The sequence below is a fragment of the Macrobrachium rosenbergii genome, chromosome 21 (assembly GCF_040412425.1).
Source record: "Macrobrachium rosenbergii isolate ZJJX-2024 chromosome 21, ASM4041242v1, whole genome shotgun sequence".
In the NCBI taxonomy this organism is placed as follows: domain Eukaryota; kingdom Metazoa; phylum Arthropoda; class Malacostraca; order Decapoda; family Palaemonidae; genus Macrobrachium; species Macrobrachium rosenbergii.
Genome location: NC_089761.1, coordinates 57,256,773 through 57,273,570, shown reverse-complemented (window position 1 = coordinate 57,273,570; position 16,798 = coordinate 57,256,773). Strand labels below are relative to the sequence as shown.

Below are 16,798 nucleotides of genomic sequence, written 5' to 3'. Positions count from 1 at the left end.
ATTTAAATTTGTTATCACAAACTATTAAATCATAATATTATATGTGAAGAACTCAGGGCATGATCACATTTCAAGGAAACGTGATTTCCGTCAGAGGGGGTTTCTCCATTACAGCAGCGAATACCGTGGGTAAGTGGAGATTGCAAGGCATCTTCCATAACGATAGAAAATCTGACGGAGAGGCTCTTCAGACAGAACACAAAGACATCTTTCTTTGCTTAAGATGAGCACAACAGACCCCCGGTTGTTTTCGATCCTGAAGGACATGGACATCACGGGCATCATTAACATGTGTACTTAACAAAGAAATGTAGCCGCTGTCAATAAATTTACTAACATGTATACATTTATGTATTCTTCCTTCTCTGACAAAACCTCCAGACGCTTAAATTATACAGCTTCTCGTATATTCTCAAAGCCTATCAAATTGTCGAACTCTAAAGAGTAAGCCAAGCGCGTAATGTACAATTTCGATAAGCCATTCAAGGTAACAAGTTTCCCTAGTAACGCTAAACGTGCTATTTCTTAACGGATTTAAGAGCGATATAAAGAAACTAAATTCCGCACGAACACATCTCCAAATACAGATACACATATACTATATACAGCAGTACAATATATACTCATAAAGCATGATGAAAACTATAAACTCTAAACATCGAATAGCTAGAGGCCTTATGTACCTGAAAGATACTTGTGATTTCTATAATAATTACAGTCACATTTTCCAAGAACAAAAAATCTTGGCACACCATCAAAGAACTCTGATGGCTTAATGTTTAAAGATATGTGACTGACAATTTACTGGCTCTGAAATCTTTCCCGTATATGAGAAGCCTGTTCACTTTTCTTCTAGATTAATTTATTTTTATTATAAAAGGATTAAAATTCCTTACTTCCTGGTAAACACTCAACTCAGAGAATATGACTTTGGTCAAACACTCTACTAAAACAGTATTCAATTTGTCATAAACTAAAATGCCAACGTACCTAATTAGTTGTAGTCTGGTGTATGACAGAAACTAATTTGCCACATACTGAGCTACGAATGTGTCTAATAACTAACCCATCTAATAAGCTATCGATCAGGATTGCTTGCAATATACATACTGTCACCACTCTCTGAATCGTTCCGTTCGGTGACTTTTTTTTTTTTTAATATGCAGCCAAGCTTGTAAATTCTCTCCCTGCCTAAGTACAGTATACCACTACGCATATAACTTTCCCACTTCAAGAGGTGGACAATTAATTTCTTCCCTGTTAAGGCTTATTTTTTTTTCCTCCTATGTGTGGTTATGTTGGGCCGAGTTGAAATAAATACTGAAGCAGTAATTAAGGTGTCCGTTATATCATTATGAACAGAATGAGAAAAATGATAGGCTACTCTTGTTTTCAGGTATACATTACAATACGGTACAGTTTAATATTAATAAAAATAATCCTACCATCTTTTGTTTCTCAAACACGTTTTGTAAGAAAAAGAGGACACAAACACGGGGTTCGCCTTTTAATTATTTCGAAATTTCTTACGACACATTTCCTTTTCATCTATTTCAAAATAAACAACTTCGTGATACAGCTTACAAAGTTTTTATCGATTTTATAAGAACTTAATGCAATTAACTTACTGAGAGAGAGAGAGAGAGAGAGAGAGAGAGAGAGAGAGAGAGAGAGAGAGAGAGAGAGAGAGAGAGAGAGAGAGAGAGAGAGATTCATATCTAGTTCAAGTGGTTAAAAAAATTTATTCATGCACATTTCATCATTTCTTTGAATAACCAGCAATACCTATCTGACGACCTTAGTCAACTCATAATATTCAGACGAAGTCAAATGTTTACCATTTTCAAGAACATTTTGAATACTACGTAATTATTAACACTGGGAAAACCATGAAGCAAACAGTGATCATTATAAATAAAAAAAACACAAAATACATATAATGCAAAAAACATTCACAGTAAAAAAAAAATTCAGATTCCTATAATTCAATTTAATGATCCACATGGGATCACACAAAAGAATGCACCTCGTTCCCCGACGACGCTGGTATTATTGAAATGGGAGAAAAATAAGAAACCGGGAGACGTCCACGAAAATATCCTTTATGGTCCGAATTCCTCGTATTCATTATGCTAATGAATTTAACACTTTACGCTAAGAGTAAATTACAATACAATTCTGCCTACCATAATTAGCATATCATTAAAGACTAAAAATAAATTCCAATATCCATTAAGAGGACATTTCCGAAATGATAACACATCTTCAAGTGTTAAGTGCATCACGGCTATACTGCCTCTATAATTTCCTTTGTCCAACAGACAAAATGAAGTATAACACGTAACCATCATATGTAGCATAAAATTATATAGTTGACGTTAATACAAATTACAGAATAGTCATGAAATAAAAAACAGGCATTGATATCATGGCACTGTCATGTAAAACCTTCCCTACAAAAAAAAAAATTATCACTGCATCATAAATATTTATAGAAAATAAAAAAAAAACTTTTTAATGGAACCGAAATTATCATGAGAATAAATTCATATCGGAAGATATTCAGGTCAACTGGTGCAAAAAAAAAAGAAAAGAAAAATCGTCGATAACTTTCATTGGCGTGTGGTCGGAGGAGTGAGGGAAAGGAATAAAGCTTTGGTGAAATTGGGATATTGAGGTCACGGTTTTTGTAAATATAAAATAGTCTTCGGATGCATAAGATAAGCAGTTCGCTTCTGATTCCTGCAACCGAAAGGATCTACAACTACTCTCGTTCAAAATGTTTTTCTCTGTTAGTGAAAGAAAACCACTTATATGTTTACAATTGTCACTATCATAACTATTCAAGCAGATCTTTATTCTTTATTCAAGAGAATTTCTCTATCTCTTACAAACATATATACTTACGCAAATCGCATATACACACATACACACATACACTTAGGGCCCCCATTAACGCTTGGCCGTTGAAATTTGTATGTCACAGACGGAAACATGAACGTTAATTATACAAACAATTTACAGAAACTCCATATTTTAAGTGCAAGTGCAAATATACTAAAAACCTAAACCTGATGCCATAGAAACAAAGACATCGCAAGTTTCCTGGTTAAGTCGCAGACATATTGAAGAACAACGTTTATATTATAATCCTTACTGTCATCATCACAGTAACTGATTTCCATATGAGACCAATCGTGCATATGGTTTTGGGTCTCATTACATCAACCTGAACGGGTCGCCTAAACAAAGACCTATCTATCTATAATATATATATATATATATATATATATATATATATATATATATATATATATATATATATATATATATATATATATACTGTATATATATAATGTATATATATAATGAGATATGAGAGAGAGAGAGAGAGCACCATGCACATTAATTGGTACTTTTTCTTTGATTCCAGGTCGCGGTTATTCTGGTGATGGCAACCATCGTTTCTTCCCATGCTGGTGGCTATGGTCATGGAGGCCACGGTGGAGGAAAGCATGGATACGGAGTGAGTATAATCATTCTTAACAGCACTCTCCAATGTTTATCAGCTGAAATGTAAAAGTACGTCGAAACATGTATTCATACAGCAGTCTGTTAAGTTACATCTGCCCTAAAGAAAATTAAATAAAATTACATTCCACTTCAGGAGCCTCTGCCATACTACTACGGTTACCACGTCAGTGGCGACTACAAGGGACCCCACTTCCATCATGATGAAAAGTCTGACGGAAAGGCTGTTTACGGCTCCTATGCCGTCGCTCTTCCAGATGGGCGCAAACAACACGTAAGTTGTAAAAAAAAAAAAAAAAAAAAAACATAAAAAATAAAAAATAAAATAAACAAAAATTCTATTTAGAACATTTGATTTTGCATTGCAAATGCTGAAATGAACCTCACCATTATTTTTGAAACTATGTTTCTTCCAAACAACAGGTGAAATATTCAGCCGATCACTACAAAGGCTTCGTTGCCCACGTCAGCTACAAAGGAAAGGCTCAACACCCATCCTACTATGGACCTGCCGTTGTTTTCGACCACAAAGGACATGGATACCACTGAAAAACTTTTAATCACTATGCAGGCAAAAAACAAAACGATATAATAAGCGAATGGATGTTTCGAATAAAGTTATCTAAACAAACCTACCCTTATTATGTATTCCTACCTTTATCAAAACAGGATTAACCTTTCAAAGAAGCTCAACGCACGATGTGATAACTAAAAATACGTATGAAAATTAAGAAAACACTGATTTTTAGTAACTTCAACCTATTTCATAAACTCCTCTGAGAATATCATATAAGGATTGGGTTAGGAAGATTCAATAAAATTTCAAAATTTGTAGAAATAAACATGTCTGTCCTGGAGAAGAGCCTGCGTAAGTATTGGCAAAATCAAGAATCTAAAATAGATTAACTTAATATCTCTGAAAAATTCAAGTGATATTTCAGGTATGCATAAAAGGCACCTGACACCAAGAGAAAATCAAACCATCCCTGATAAGTTACACACAATGAAAATCCTGACTGTTAAACTGTTGGTGTTTCTAGGGTGCGTCCACTCCGCAGTAAAACCTGTCATAAGCACAGGCCGACAACTTAACGAATACGTATCACAAACAGATTGAAAACTAGTGTAGAACAAATCTTACGCAACTACTGGATAATCGTATGAAGCAATGGTTAAGACTACATATGTCGCTGGTGTGTCTTCAACCTGTTAGTGATGTGTGTGCGATAAGTTGCCAACGTATGTTTAAAACATATTTTAACGCAGTGCGGACACCGGAAAAAAACATTCCTAATAATCAAGAAAGAATGACAATCCAAAAATTGTTTCATATACTGTGAAATATATATGACCTTAATAACGAAAGTGTTCTGATTTTCCTTTCTAGTTCCGAATATATCTCTATTCCCGTTTTACATCGAGTTAGAAGTTCCTGTCCGCGTCTTCTATTACAACATATGCTGTAACTAACAGGTTCCCATTTGTCAACGATTAATACACTGAATTTCCACTACACCTTGAAATATCCAGTATTTAATTTCAGGTTAGGAGTCTGTCGAAAGTCCTAAGATGATGTGGAAATAAAACTGAAAACAGTCTCAAGTTCTTGACGGAAAAAAAAAACATTTTCATGATGCACTAATCCTACCCTCAAAGGCAAGACGCAATATACTGTAGAAGAGTCATCAAAACAAAGTTTATTAAATGAAAGACTTCATGTTTGGACTTATGATGCATCCATTACATTTCATTTTATAAAATATACTTTGTATTATGTAGACAAACTGTCATTCACTGAAGCAAGCACAGGAATAAACAATTTCCATAAACATGTGGCGCGTTTCATAAAACAGGTCCGTCACTGACATGCTTCCGATCGTGTGATCAATTGTCTTTTTAAACTCGGTTTGGCGCGCCGGCAAATCTGCTCGAATTAAAATGAAAATATTTCATGCTGGAATTATTTCCCTTGCCGAATAAGTACCAATTTCATGTTTATTGGCACTTTCAGTACTTTTCCGTAAAGGTGGATGCATGCACCGAACCTCCACTTATAATTTAAATATATACATATATATATATATGTATATATATATATATATATATATATATATATATATATATATATATATATGTGTGTGTGTATACATATTATATAAATTAAATTATAATATATATATAAATATATATATATATATATATATATATATATATATATATACATATATATAGAGAGAGAGAGAGAGAGAGAGAGAGAGAGAGAGAGAGAGAGAGATTCCAACTGTTATCTCAAAAGATGTTAACATAGCTACAGAAGTGCATGTGAAATTACGTGTAAATATATCACACACACTTTTATAAAGTGTGTGTGTATATATATATAAACATATATATAACATATATATACATATATATATATATATATGCATATATTTATATATATTTATATATATATATAAATTATATATATATATATATATATATATATATATATATATATATATATATATATATATATATATATATATATATAATTAATTCATGCTTACTTTCGTAACTGTGTAAAGATCTTCCGAGATGCAGTTGGGAATTGTAGTACAGTATATGACTGAGGGCGTAATGCTCATTTCCTATTTCATTACAAATGTGAATATCAAAAGCTGTATTTTATTTCTTTCTTTCATAAGCAACGGATTTGCTCCTTTGAAATATATCAAGTGTGTAAATAAAAAAAAAATAGTTCTATAAATGCATAGGAGACGCATACTACACCCACCTTGTATGTGAAGAACTTCATTAAAAAAAATGACATTTTCAAGCTCCTCCTCATCCAAAAAAATAAATACACTAATTAAAAATGTTACTTTTGAAGGTGATTATTTCTCTATTTGGGGAATTTTTAAACATTCATTTCTTTGAGTAGGCTTCCCTTATTTCAATCTGTTACTATTAAGTCTTACTTAAGATTTGGTACAGTAATAACATACGGACTCTAAACGTTTTAGCTTTTACTTTTAACATACTCGTAGTGCCCAAATGGATCTTGCTGGACTTTACAAAATTCCTGGGAATCACAGAAAATAAAACAGTCTAATGGAAGAAAAAAATTGCCATTAAAGTACGATGTTCTTTTCAATGTATTTTGCGTCAATTTTATCAATGGCAGTTTCCGCGAAAATTTTCTCCAAAAATCCCGTCAAAATAAAATCACGAATCTTTGAGATGAGGATCTAAGAGGGATGACTCAGAGGTTAAAAGGCTGTTATTTTACTCCATCATTAAACGTGTATATTTTTATGAGCTGTCTTCCAAACTCCCTTCGAGACTTATCGAACTCTCGACGTTAACAGTGGTTTCTGAGAAATGACCAACCTTACTCACAAAGTTCTCAAGGACATGGTTAAAGGTTCTCTCCTCGAACTAGAACCAAATTTTCTCTCTCTCTCTCTTCGTGAGAGAGAGAGAGAGAGAGAGAGAGAGAGAGAGAGAGAGAGAGAGAGAATCAATACGAGCCGAGGAACTTTCACAATTGTGAATCTGCAGAGTGATGGAAAGGATTGATTCTCGATAAAAATATTGAGGTCACAGTCTACGATATATAATGCCTTCCAGCGTAGGCAACAGGCAGTTCAATTCCAGACTTTGCTCCCAAAAGGATCTACACTGTGTGAACTAATAATGTTCTCTTCTGTTAGTATCTATCTCTTTCTCTCTCTCACATACACACACACCCATATCAACAGAAATTTAGAATTTTGCCGACAAATTTCGATTCCTACGAAATATCATGTTTATGTAATTATATCACATACAAAAGATCGGATATATCAGCGAGTTATGTATACAGGAAAAATAAAAATAATAAAAACTAACTTCTAGGTGATAGTGGTTCTGACACTGGCAGGCATCGCTCTGTCCAACCCTGAAGCAGGCGGAGGCTACGGCCACGGCGGAGGAAAACATGGCTACGGAGTAAGTCAAAGAGGGTTTATCTATGAAGGTAGGTCCAGTCTTGAAAATAACAAAGAGTCTCCTATATCAGCATCCTCATAATCCAAAGATGTATGTAAGAGTGTATATATATATATATATATATATATATATATATATATATATATATATATATATATATTATATATTTTATATATATATATATATATATATATTTTCAGGAACCTCTGCCATACTACTACGGGTACCACGTGAGCGGTGACTACAAGGGGCCCCACTTCCACCACGACGAGAAGTCTGACGGAAAGGCTGTTTACGGATCCTACACCGTCGCCCTACCCGACGGACGCAAACAACATGTAAGTAGCTTTCATCTTTGATAGATAAAGATCCTGTACGTTACTTGGCCTCACTGAAATGACATATGGCAAACCATGTACTGTACAATAACCATTTCATTTTCTCTTGATCCTCAGGTGCAGTACTCAGCCGACCACTACAAAGGCTACGTCGCCCACGTCAGCTACAAGGGGAAGGCTCAACATCCATCCTATTATGGGCCTGCCGTCGTTTTCGATCATAAAGGACATGGATATCACTGAAGTTGGGAATTGTCTGCAAAATCGTATTTACCTCGCCTCGAACATTTACGATTATAATCTTATCGAATAAAAACAGTCACGTCAAAATTTCCTATTTCATTTCTCGCATAACGCATAACTTTATTCCCTCTAATCCAAATCGTTAAGACTCTACATATACAGGTTAACAGCTTTAAAAATTCACACACCCACACAACCAGGTACAAACACACACACACAAAACATATATATATATATATATATATATATATATATATATATATATATATATATATATATATATATATATATATATATATATATATATATATATATATATATATATATATATATATATATATATATATATATACCCACCAACCAAATACAAACACACACACAAACACACACACACACACACACACACACACACACACACACACACACACACACACACACACACATATATATATATATATATATATATATATATATATATATATATATATATATATATATATATATATATAGCTCCCGACTACGGTAGAAAAGGATACGATGATGATGATTTTTCGCTAAATTTATATTTCTTCATTTTTTAAAATATTGATATTTTCGTGGCAATAAAGCTTTCAAGAAAATTTCATATCATCTGCTGCGAGAAAGAATCATTGTCACCTAGTACCGTAATATCTTCGTGTTTTGCATGAAGACGTTTTAGAACCCTTACGACTCCAGCTCCTGAACGGACGAGAGAAAGCCAATCGCACATGGGTATGGCGCCCATAACTCAGTAGGTGCACTGACCCCAAGGCCTCCAGTGGCCATCACCTGGATCCTCCAAGTCGTCTTGAAGCACTCAGAGACAGCATGTGAGCAAAGGCGGAAGAGTATGGTTAAAATGGACTGGATGACGAAGCAGATCGACTAAAAGAGATTTTCCTGAGGGAAAAGTACATCGAGAGAATGGCAGACAACTTCAGTCTACAATTGCTTACTGATGAAAATATGGACTACTTCGAGGAGCAGTAAGGGGTCGAGATGGCTGCTTTCTGAGATTATGGATTTATTCAACAGCTCTACAGTTGTGTTGTCACTTATTGACGCAAGTTCTTCATTCGAAATAAAGAAGGGAGGAGGACAATGGCGTGGAGGAACTGAAGAATTTATACAGAATAAAAAGTAGAGAACTTGAGGTGCTTTTCTGTGCTGACTGAGAGGAGACTTTGAATGCCCAAAATTACCACTTGGAGCAGTTCTTCACTCGAAATAAGTAAGAAAAGGAATAAAGAAGAGAGAGGACATCAGCGTGGAGGTAAACTGAAGAATGTTGACGAAGAAAAATGTAGAGAACCTGAGGTGTTAGAAGCTGCTTCAAAGATTCTGGATTCACAGCATTACTTTTTTGGCGAAGCGAGGTAAAATCGAAGGGATGATCAATATCGTCAGTAAGAGGGAAAATCATAAGATTATTGAAGAAGACTCGTTAAAGAAAAGAAACTGCCTATGTGTCGGAAAAAGACCTCTATGTAAAGGCTAACGCGATGTTAAAATGGCCTAAACCTTAAGGATTTTCCGTGAAGAAATTTTGGAATCCTTCAGTCTCCGGCTCCTGGAAGGACGAGAGAAATGCCATTCGCGCATGGTCCGAACTCCAACGTTTCCAAGAACAATCTCCGAGATGCTTCAAATCGTCTTGAAGCCTTCAGAGAGAGCAAGTGTCATATTTGAAAAGCTGGGTAAGAGAAAGCAAGGAGTAAGGTGAAAGGACTTGGATGTCAACTCAGATCGTTTATAAGGAGAAGATAAAGAAGCTAAAACAGAACTTCCTGAATAATACTGCACCAACACAATGGAAATGTAAATTCAGAAGAGGACGGGAATGCAAGACAATGAAGGCCCTCCTTAGGATGGAGACTAAAAGCTGCCTACGCAAGCCCTCCTCTTAGGACAAAGGAGAGGCACAAAAGCCCCCAAGGCTCACTGACCAGTCTCTTGAGGGCAGCCTTGAAGGAAAGGGTCCGATCCAGAGGCTGCTTCCTCGAAGGAAGGCAGGTATCCTGCCAGGCTGGGGGAGCGGGCCTGGAGAGGGCCCAAGAACTTCAAGAATGAGGCCCAAAAGCCCCAAAGGCTCGCCAGTCTCTTGAGGGCACCCCTGAAGAGAAGGGTCCGACCCAGAGGCTGCTTCCTCGGAGGAAGGCAGGTATTCTGCCAGGCTGGGGAAGCAGGCCTGGAGAGGGCCCAAGAACTTCAAGGAGCCCAAAAGCCCCAAAGGCTCGCCAGTCTCTTGAGGGCAGCCTTGAAGGGTAGGGTCCAACCCAGAGGCTGCTTCCTCGGAGGAAGGCAGGTATCCTGCCAGGCTGGGGAAGCGGGCCTGGAGAGGGCCCAAGAACTTCAAGGATGAGGCACAACAGCCCCAAAGGCTTGCCAGTCTCTTGAGGACAGCCTTGAAGGGAAGGGTCCGACCCAGAGGCTGCTTCCTTGGAGGAAGGCAGGTATCCTGCTAGGCTGGGGAAGCAGACCTGGAGAGGGCCCAAGAACTTCAAGGAGCCCAAAAGCCCCAAAGGCTCGCCAGTCTCTTGAGGGCAGCCTTGAAGGGTAGGGTCCAACCCAGAGGCTGCTTCCTCGGAGGAAGGCAGGTATCCTGCCAGGCTGGGGAAGTGGGCCTGGAGAGGGCCCAAGAACTTCAAGGATGAGGCACAAAAGCCACAAAGGCTTGCCAGTCTCTTGAGGACAGCCTTGAAGGGAAGTGTCCGACCCAGAGGATGCTTCCTCGGAGGAAGGCAGGTATCCTGCCAGGCTGGGGAAGCAGACCTGGAGAGGGCCCAAGAACTTCAAGGAGCCCAAAAGCCCCAAAGGCTCGCCAGTTTCTTGAGGACAGCCTTGAAGGGTAGGGTCCAACCCAGAGGCTGCTTCCTCGGAGGAAGGCAGGTATCCTACCAGGCTGGGGAAGCGGGCCTGGAGAAGGCCCAAGAGCTTCAAGGATGAGGCCCAAAACCCCCCAAGGCCCACCAGTCTCTTGAGGGCAGCCTTGAAGGGAAGGGTCCGACCCACAGGCTGCTTCCTTGGAGGAAGGCAGGTATTCTGCCAGGATGGGGAAGCGGGCTTGGAGAGGGCCCAAGACCTTCAAGGATGAGGACCAAAAGCCCCAAAGGCTCACCAGTCTCTTGAGGGCAGTCTTGAAGGGTAGGGTCTGATCTAGAGGTTGCTTCCTTGGAGGAAGGCAGGTATCCTGCCAGGCTGGGGAAGCGGGTCTGGAGAGGGCCCAAGAACTTCAAGGATGAGGCCCAAAAGCCCCAAAGGCTCGTCAATCTCTTGAAGGTAGCCTTGAAGGGAAGGGTCCGGCCCAGAGGGTGCTTCCTTGGAGGAAGGCAGGCATCCTGCCAGGATGGGGAAGCGGGCCTGGAGAGGGACCAAGAACTTCAAAGATGAGGCCCAAAAGCCTCCAAGGTTTGCCAGCCTCTTGAGAGCAGTCTTGAAGGGTAGGGTCCGACCCAGAGGCTGCTTCCTTGGAGAAAGGCAGGTATCCTGCCAGGATGGGGAAGCGGGTCTGGAGAGGGCCCAAGAGCTTCAAGGATGAGGCCCAAAACCCCCCAAGGCCCACCAGTCTCTTGAGGGCAGCCTTGAAGGGAAGGGTCCGACCCACAGGCTGCTTCCTTGGAGGAAGGCAGGTATTCTGCCAGGATGGGGAAGCGGGCTTGGAGAGGGCCCAAGACTTTCAAGGATGAGGACCAAAAGCCCCAAAGGCTCACCAGTCTCTTGAGGGCAGCCTTGAAGGGTAGGGTCCGATCTAGAGGCTGCTTCCTTGAAGGAAGGCAGGTATCCTGCCAGGATGGGGAAGCGGGTCTGGAGAGGGCCCAAGAACTTCAAGGATGAGGCCCAAAAGCCCCAAAGGCTCGTCAATCTCTTGAAGGCAGCCTTGAAGGGAAGGGTCCGGCCCAGAGGGTGCTTCCTTGGAGGAAGGCAGGTATCCTGCCAGGATGGGGAAGCGGGCCTGGAGAGGGACCAAGAACTTCAAAGATGAGGCCCAAAAGCCTCCAAGGTTTGCCAGCCTCTTGATAGCAGTCTTGAAGGGTAGGGTCCGACCCAGAGGCTGCTTTCTTGGAGGAAGACAGGTATCCTGCCAGGATGGGGAAGCGGGCCTGGAGAGGGACCAAGAACTTCAAAGATGAAGCCCAAAAGCCTCCAAGGTTTGCCAGCCTCTTGAGAGCAGTCTTGAAGGGTAGGGTCCGACCCAGAGGCTGCTTCCTTGGAGGAAGGCAGGTATCCTGCCAGGCTGGGGAAGTGGGCCTGGCGAAGGCCCCAGGGGTGAGGGTCAAAGGCTCCTTAGGGAGGCCAGTTCTTTGAGGGCACCCTTGAAGGGGAGTGTCCTCTCCAGAAGAGGAAGGCAGGAGTCCTTGGAAGATCTGATAAGAAAATCATTGCAGTTTGATTTCCCATTAATAGAACACTCTTTATTACTCTATTTCTGTTTTCTAGATGATTAAAATATTTTTTTTATTTATGTATTATACTCTGCATCAATTAGTTTGTATCAAAATTCTCCCATGCCAAGAATTCATTCAGGAGCAAGTGTATTTCGTATCATTGCCATCAGCCTCTGTGTAGTACTTTGTGTTGGTTCACTGCCCCAACCTTGGGAAATTGAGAAATTGTTTCTTCTAAGAGTTTACTGATGAAGAGGTAATTATTGTCTTTCCTTGGTTCTAAGAGAGGATATTTGAAATTTGTGGAGGAAGCTGGTTTTCTTGAAAATTTATAATGTATCGTCAATTTATTTTTACCATTTTATCAATTTCTTGGAAATTTTGTGTTTTCTATTCCCTTGAGGCCACATTATTTAATAAAGGCGATGATGACCATAGGTATTCCAACGCTGATTTGTGTGTGGTCAATGAAACACCGAAAAAGAAGTCCTTAAGACGAAGGACTCAGTTCACAAGTAGGAGACAACTTTTCAATAATTATCTGAATCTCTTTTTTTCCCCTGGAAATCAGAGAAATGTAGTTTTTAAAACAGTAGGCGCTACATGGACGTCTTCATTCATTAATAATCTATTCAGAAATAATCTATATATATATGTATATATATAGATTATTACTGAATGAAGATGTCCATGTAGCGTCTACTATTTTAAAGGCTACATTTCTCTGATTTCCAGGGGATAAGAAGAGACTCAGATAATTATTGAAGTGCTGTCTGAAAACGTGGACAGCACACGCATCAACATTCAATAAGACTGATGATGAGAAAGGCTGTACTGAAAAAAACCATATATATATATATATACATACATATATATATGACTATTTATCACATCACCGTGATTCATATACAATCAGAAAGCTACAAACGTCCTTTAATATCCAATTCACTCTACCTAGGAAATAATATATTTTCATATATGTTACCGAAGGGGAATTTTTTAGTTGATAATAAGTCCACCGTCCCTGGGGTCGAACCAGCGACGGACGAGGAATCAGGACTACAGTGACACACTAACGCAGTCGGCCACGGGACGGTGGACTTATTATCAACTAAAAAATTCCCCTTCGGTAACATATATGAAAATATATTATTTCCGAGGTAGAGTGAATTGGATATTAAAGGACGTTTGTAGCTTTTACATTATATATATATATATATATATATATATATATATATATATATATATATATATAAATGTGTGTGTACATGTGTGTATATATGTATATATATAAATATAAATATAAATATATATATATATAATATTTATATATATATATATATATATATATATATATATATATATATATATATATATATATATATATATATATATATATATATATATATATATATATATGCATATACATTATATATAAATATATATTATATTATACATATATATATACTGTATATATATATATATATATATATATATATATATATATATATATATATATATATATATATATACATACATACATATATATAATGGAAGTTCGTCATGGATAGAGGAATTGCCTCCATCCATGACAAATTGCTTCCTCTCCGTTAGGATATGTTAGGTTAGGAATTTTCTGTTTCGCTATTATAATTATAAGCTAAATTACTCAGTCAAAAACATTATATATATATATATATATATATATATATATATATATATATATATATACATATATATATATATATATGTATGTGTGTGTGTATTATAAAACCTAACACTGGGGGAAGGGTATCGATCTGTAAAAAATCTGCCAAAACCGATTATGAAATAATATGTTCCCGATAGAAACAGCTGGAAGAGGATCATCAAAAACAGCTACTCTGACGAGGGATTTAACTAAGAACACACACACACACACACACACACACATATATATATATATATATATATATATATATATATATATATATATATATATATATATATATATTTACATTACATATACATACATATATCTATCTATCATCTAATATACATACATATATCTATCTATCTATCTAATATATATATATATATATATATATATATATATATATCCATAAAACGTGCTACAAAAAATGTACATCCTCCCTTCCATTTCCAACACAAAACTATAGTTAATAATGCAGTAGCCTCAAAATGGGGCTTCAAGCACGAACGACGGATCTGGAAAATGGGCTATTTTTATCATCAATCTAGAATCGGATTCAAAATGATTAAAAAATATCAACAATATGCTTTAGGAACAACTATGTCCCTTTACTAACATTAATAAGCTTCAGTCACTTGCTGGCAAATGATCTACCCGTATTACAGTCTTCTTTAGGAACAATAACCACATAACCCAAATGAACTAAAAAAAATATTACAGCAAATGAGGCGGTACAACTCGGCTTATCTGCCATATACTGCTCAGTGTGACAGCCACGATAAGGTCCTCAGGAGACAGAAACAAGAGACGATAGGATGAGCATAAAAGCAGACTGAACATTACCATATCTGATGATAAAACCATCCTGTAATGCATCACCTGCATAACGAGTTAAGTACAGCTCAATAATTACGGATAAACTCCAAGTACAAGCAAAAAGAGAAGAAAAATTATGGAGAAGGGGATAGAGTATGAGTCAAGCTCTCAGCTTTTGTCATGCCTTTGTGGTTGACGAGCACGAAGACAAAAACAGTAGATACGTGAGCATAAAATCCGTTCTTTCTTACGTGAAAAGAAATTTCCCCCAACGAATGAGTAAAGGCAGGCGTCTTCAAATACATTTGTGACCGTAATCATGTGTACGTTATCATAATTATGTTTGCGTAAGCAGGCACATATGCAAGAGTTTATGAGTATTATAAAAACACAAATGACTTGTGAAATTTAAATATTAAAAAACTTGAAAATTTAAATTTAAAAAATGCTTAAAGAGAACCGTATACAGTATAGCATGTATGGGAATCTAAGGCAGGGGTGAATCAGTACGTTCCGAATCATTCACTAATAACTCACAATCCCATGACGACAAGAAAAAAAAAAAATCTTCAAGACCTGAATCACGCAACGGACAAAATGAAACCAAGTGTTACTACAATCAAAATCACGTCCTAGAGAGTGAGGGAAAGGCCAAAACAAGTTTGTAAGAGACTGACATTCAATTTGAAAAAAATATGAATCGTTATATATATACATATATAACTTTTGAAAGACCAACGCACCGAACAGTTCATTCTCGACATTTGTCTACTTAACACATCCTGCAATCCACGACGAAAATGTTTTATAGTGTCAGTATATATATATATATATATATATATATATATATATATATATATATATATATATATATATATATATATATATATATATATATATATATATATATATATATATATATATATATATATATAATATTGTATATGTGTGCATACATATAAATAAGTTATATATATCTTCAAATTTTCAGCTACAAATGTCGTTTAATATCAACTTCACTCTACCTCGGGAATTACAGACGCCCAAAGGGAATTATTAGTGATAAGCGCTTGTTCACCCATTGGTGACGAAGCTCTTATCAATGACAGTTCCCCCTTGGGTATATGTTATTCCCGAGGGAGCGAGAACTGGATATTAAATGACGTCTGTAGGTTAATAATTGTGAATATGAAAAATGTGACAGCGCATGTGACAAACATTCATATATATATATATATATATATATATATATATATATATATATATATATATATATATATATATATATATATATATATGTATCCTTTACATTTTATTTCCAGGTGATAGTAATCTTATCACTGGCAGCCGTATGTCTGTCGGACCCTGAAGCTGGTGGTGGCTACGGACATGGTGGAGGAAAACACGGTTACGGGGTAAGACTCATTTAGTTCATTAGCAATAATAATACAGATGTAAACAAACATATTATACATATTAAACAGAACTGTAACATCCATATTTTTTTTTTTAGGAGCCTCTTCCATATTATTATGGATACCATGTGGACGGCGACTACAAGGGACCTCACTTCCACCAACAGGAGAAATCCGACGGAAAGGCTGTTTATGGATCCTACAGTGTTGCTCTTCCCGACGGCCGTAAACAACATGTAAGACAAAACAATATGACCTGTTTCTAATGCAGCTGGTTTTGGGTATCTGTGATGAATTTCGTTCTAATCCTACCCCGTGGTATTAATGTTTTCATGGGTCCTCAGGTACAATACACAGCCGATCACTACAAAGGCTTCGTCGCCC

General features: G+C 37.2%; 2 protein-coding genes across 2 annotated transcripts in view; both read left to right on the top strand.

The window, feature by feature from the left end:
• The first annotated feature begins 460 nt into the window (after positions 1–460).
• On the top strand, positions 461–8,221 carry LOC136849498 (pro-resilin-like). The gene is made up of 6 exons (XM_067122843.1): positions 461–487; positions 3,434–3,526; positions 3,668–3,805; positions 7,411–7,480; positions 7,693–7,841; positions 7,959–8,221. The coding sequence occupies exons 1-6, from the start codon at positions 461–463 to the stop codon at positions 8,082–8,084; spliced, it is 603 nt and encodes a 200-aa protein (XP_066978944.1). The 3' UTR covers positions 8,085–8,221.
• Positions 8,222–15,225: 7,004 nt separating this feature from the next.
• LOC136849617 (adult-specific cuticular protein ACP-20-like) overlaps positions 15,226–16,798 on the top strand; it is a 1,661-nt gene continuing 88 nt past the window's right edge. Inside the window, exons 1-4 of the mRNA XM_067122923.1 lie at positions 15,226–15,811; positions 16,322–16,414; positions 16,513–16,650; positions 16,759–16,798. The exon at positions 16,759–16,798 is cut by the window's right edge and continues 88 nt beyond it. Coding sequence (XP_066979024.1) covers positions 15,800–15,811; positions 16,322–16,414; positions 16,513–16,650; positions 16,759–16,798 — 283 coding nt within the window. The 5' untranslated portion in view covers positions 15,226–15,799. The remainder of the gene's footprint in view (positions 15,812–16,321; positions 16,415–16,512; positions 16,651–16,758) is intronic.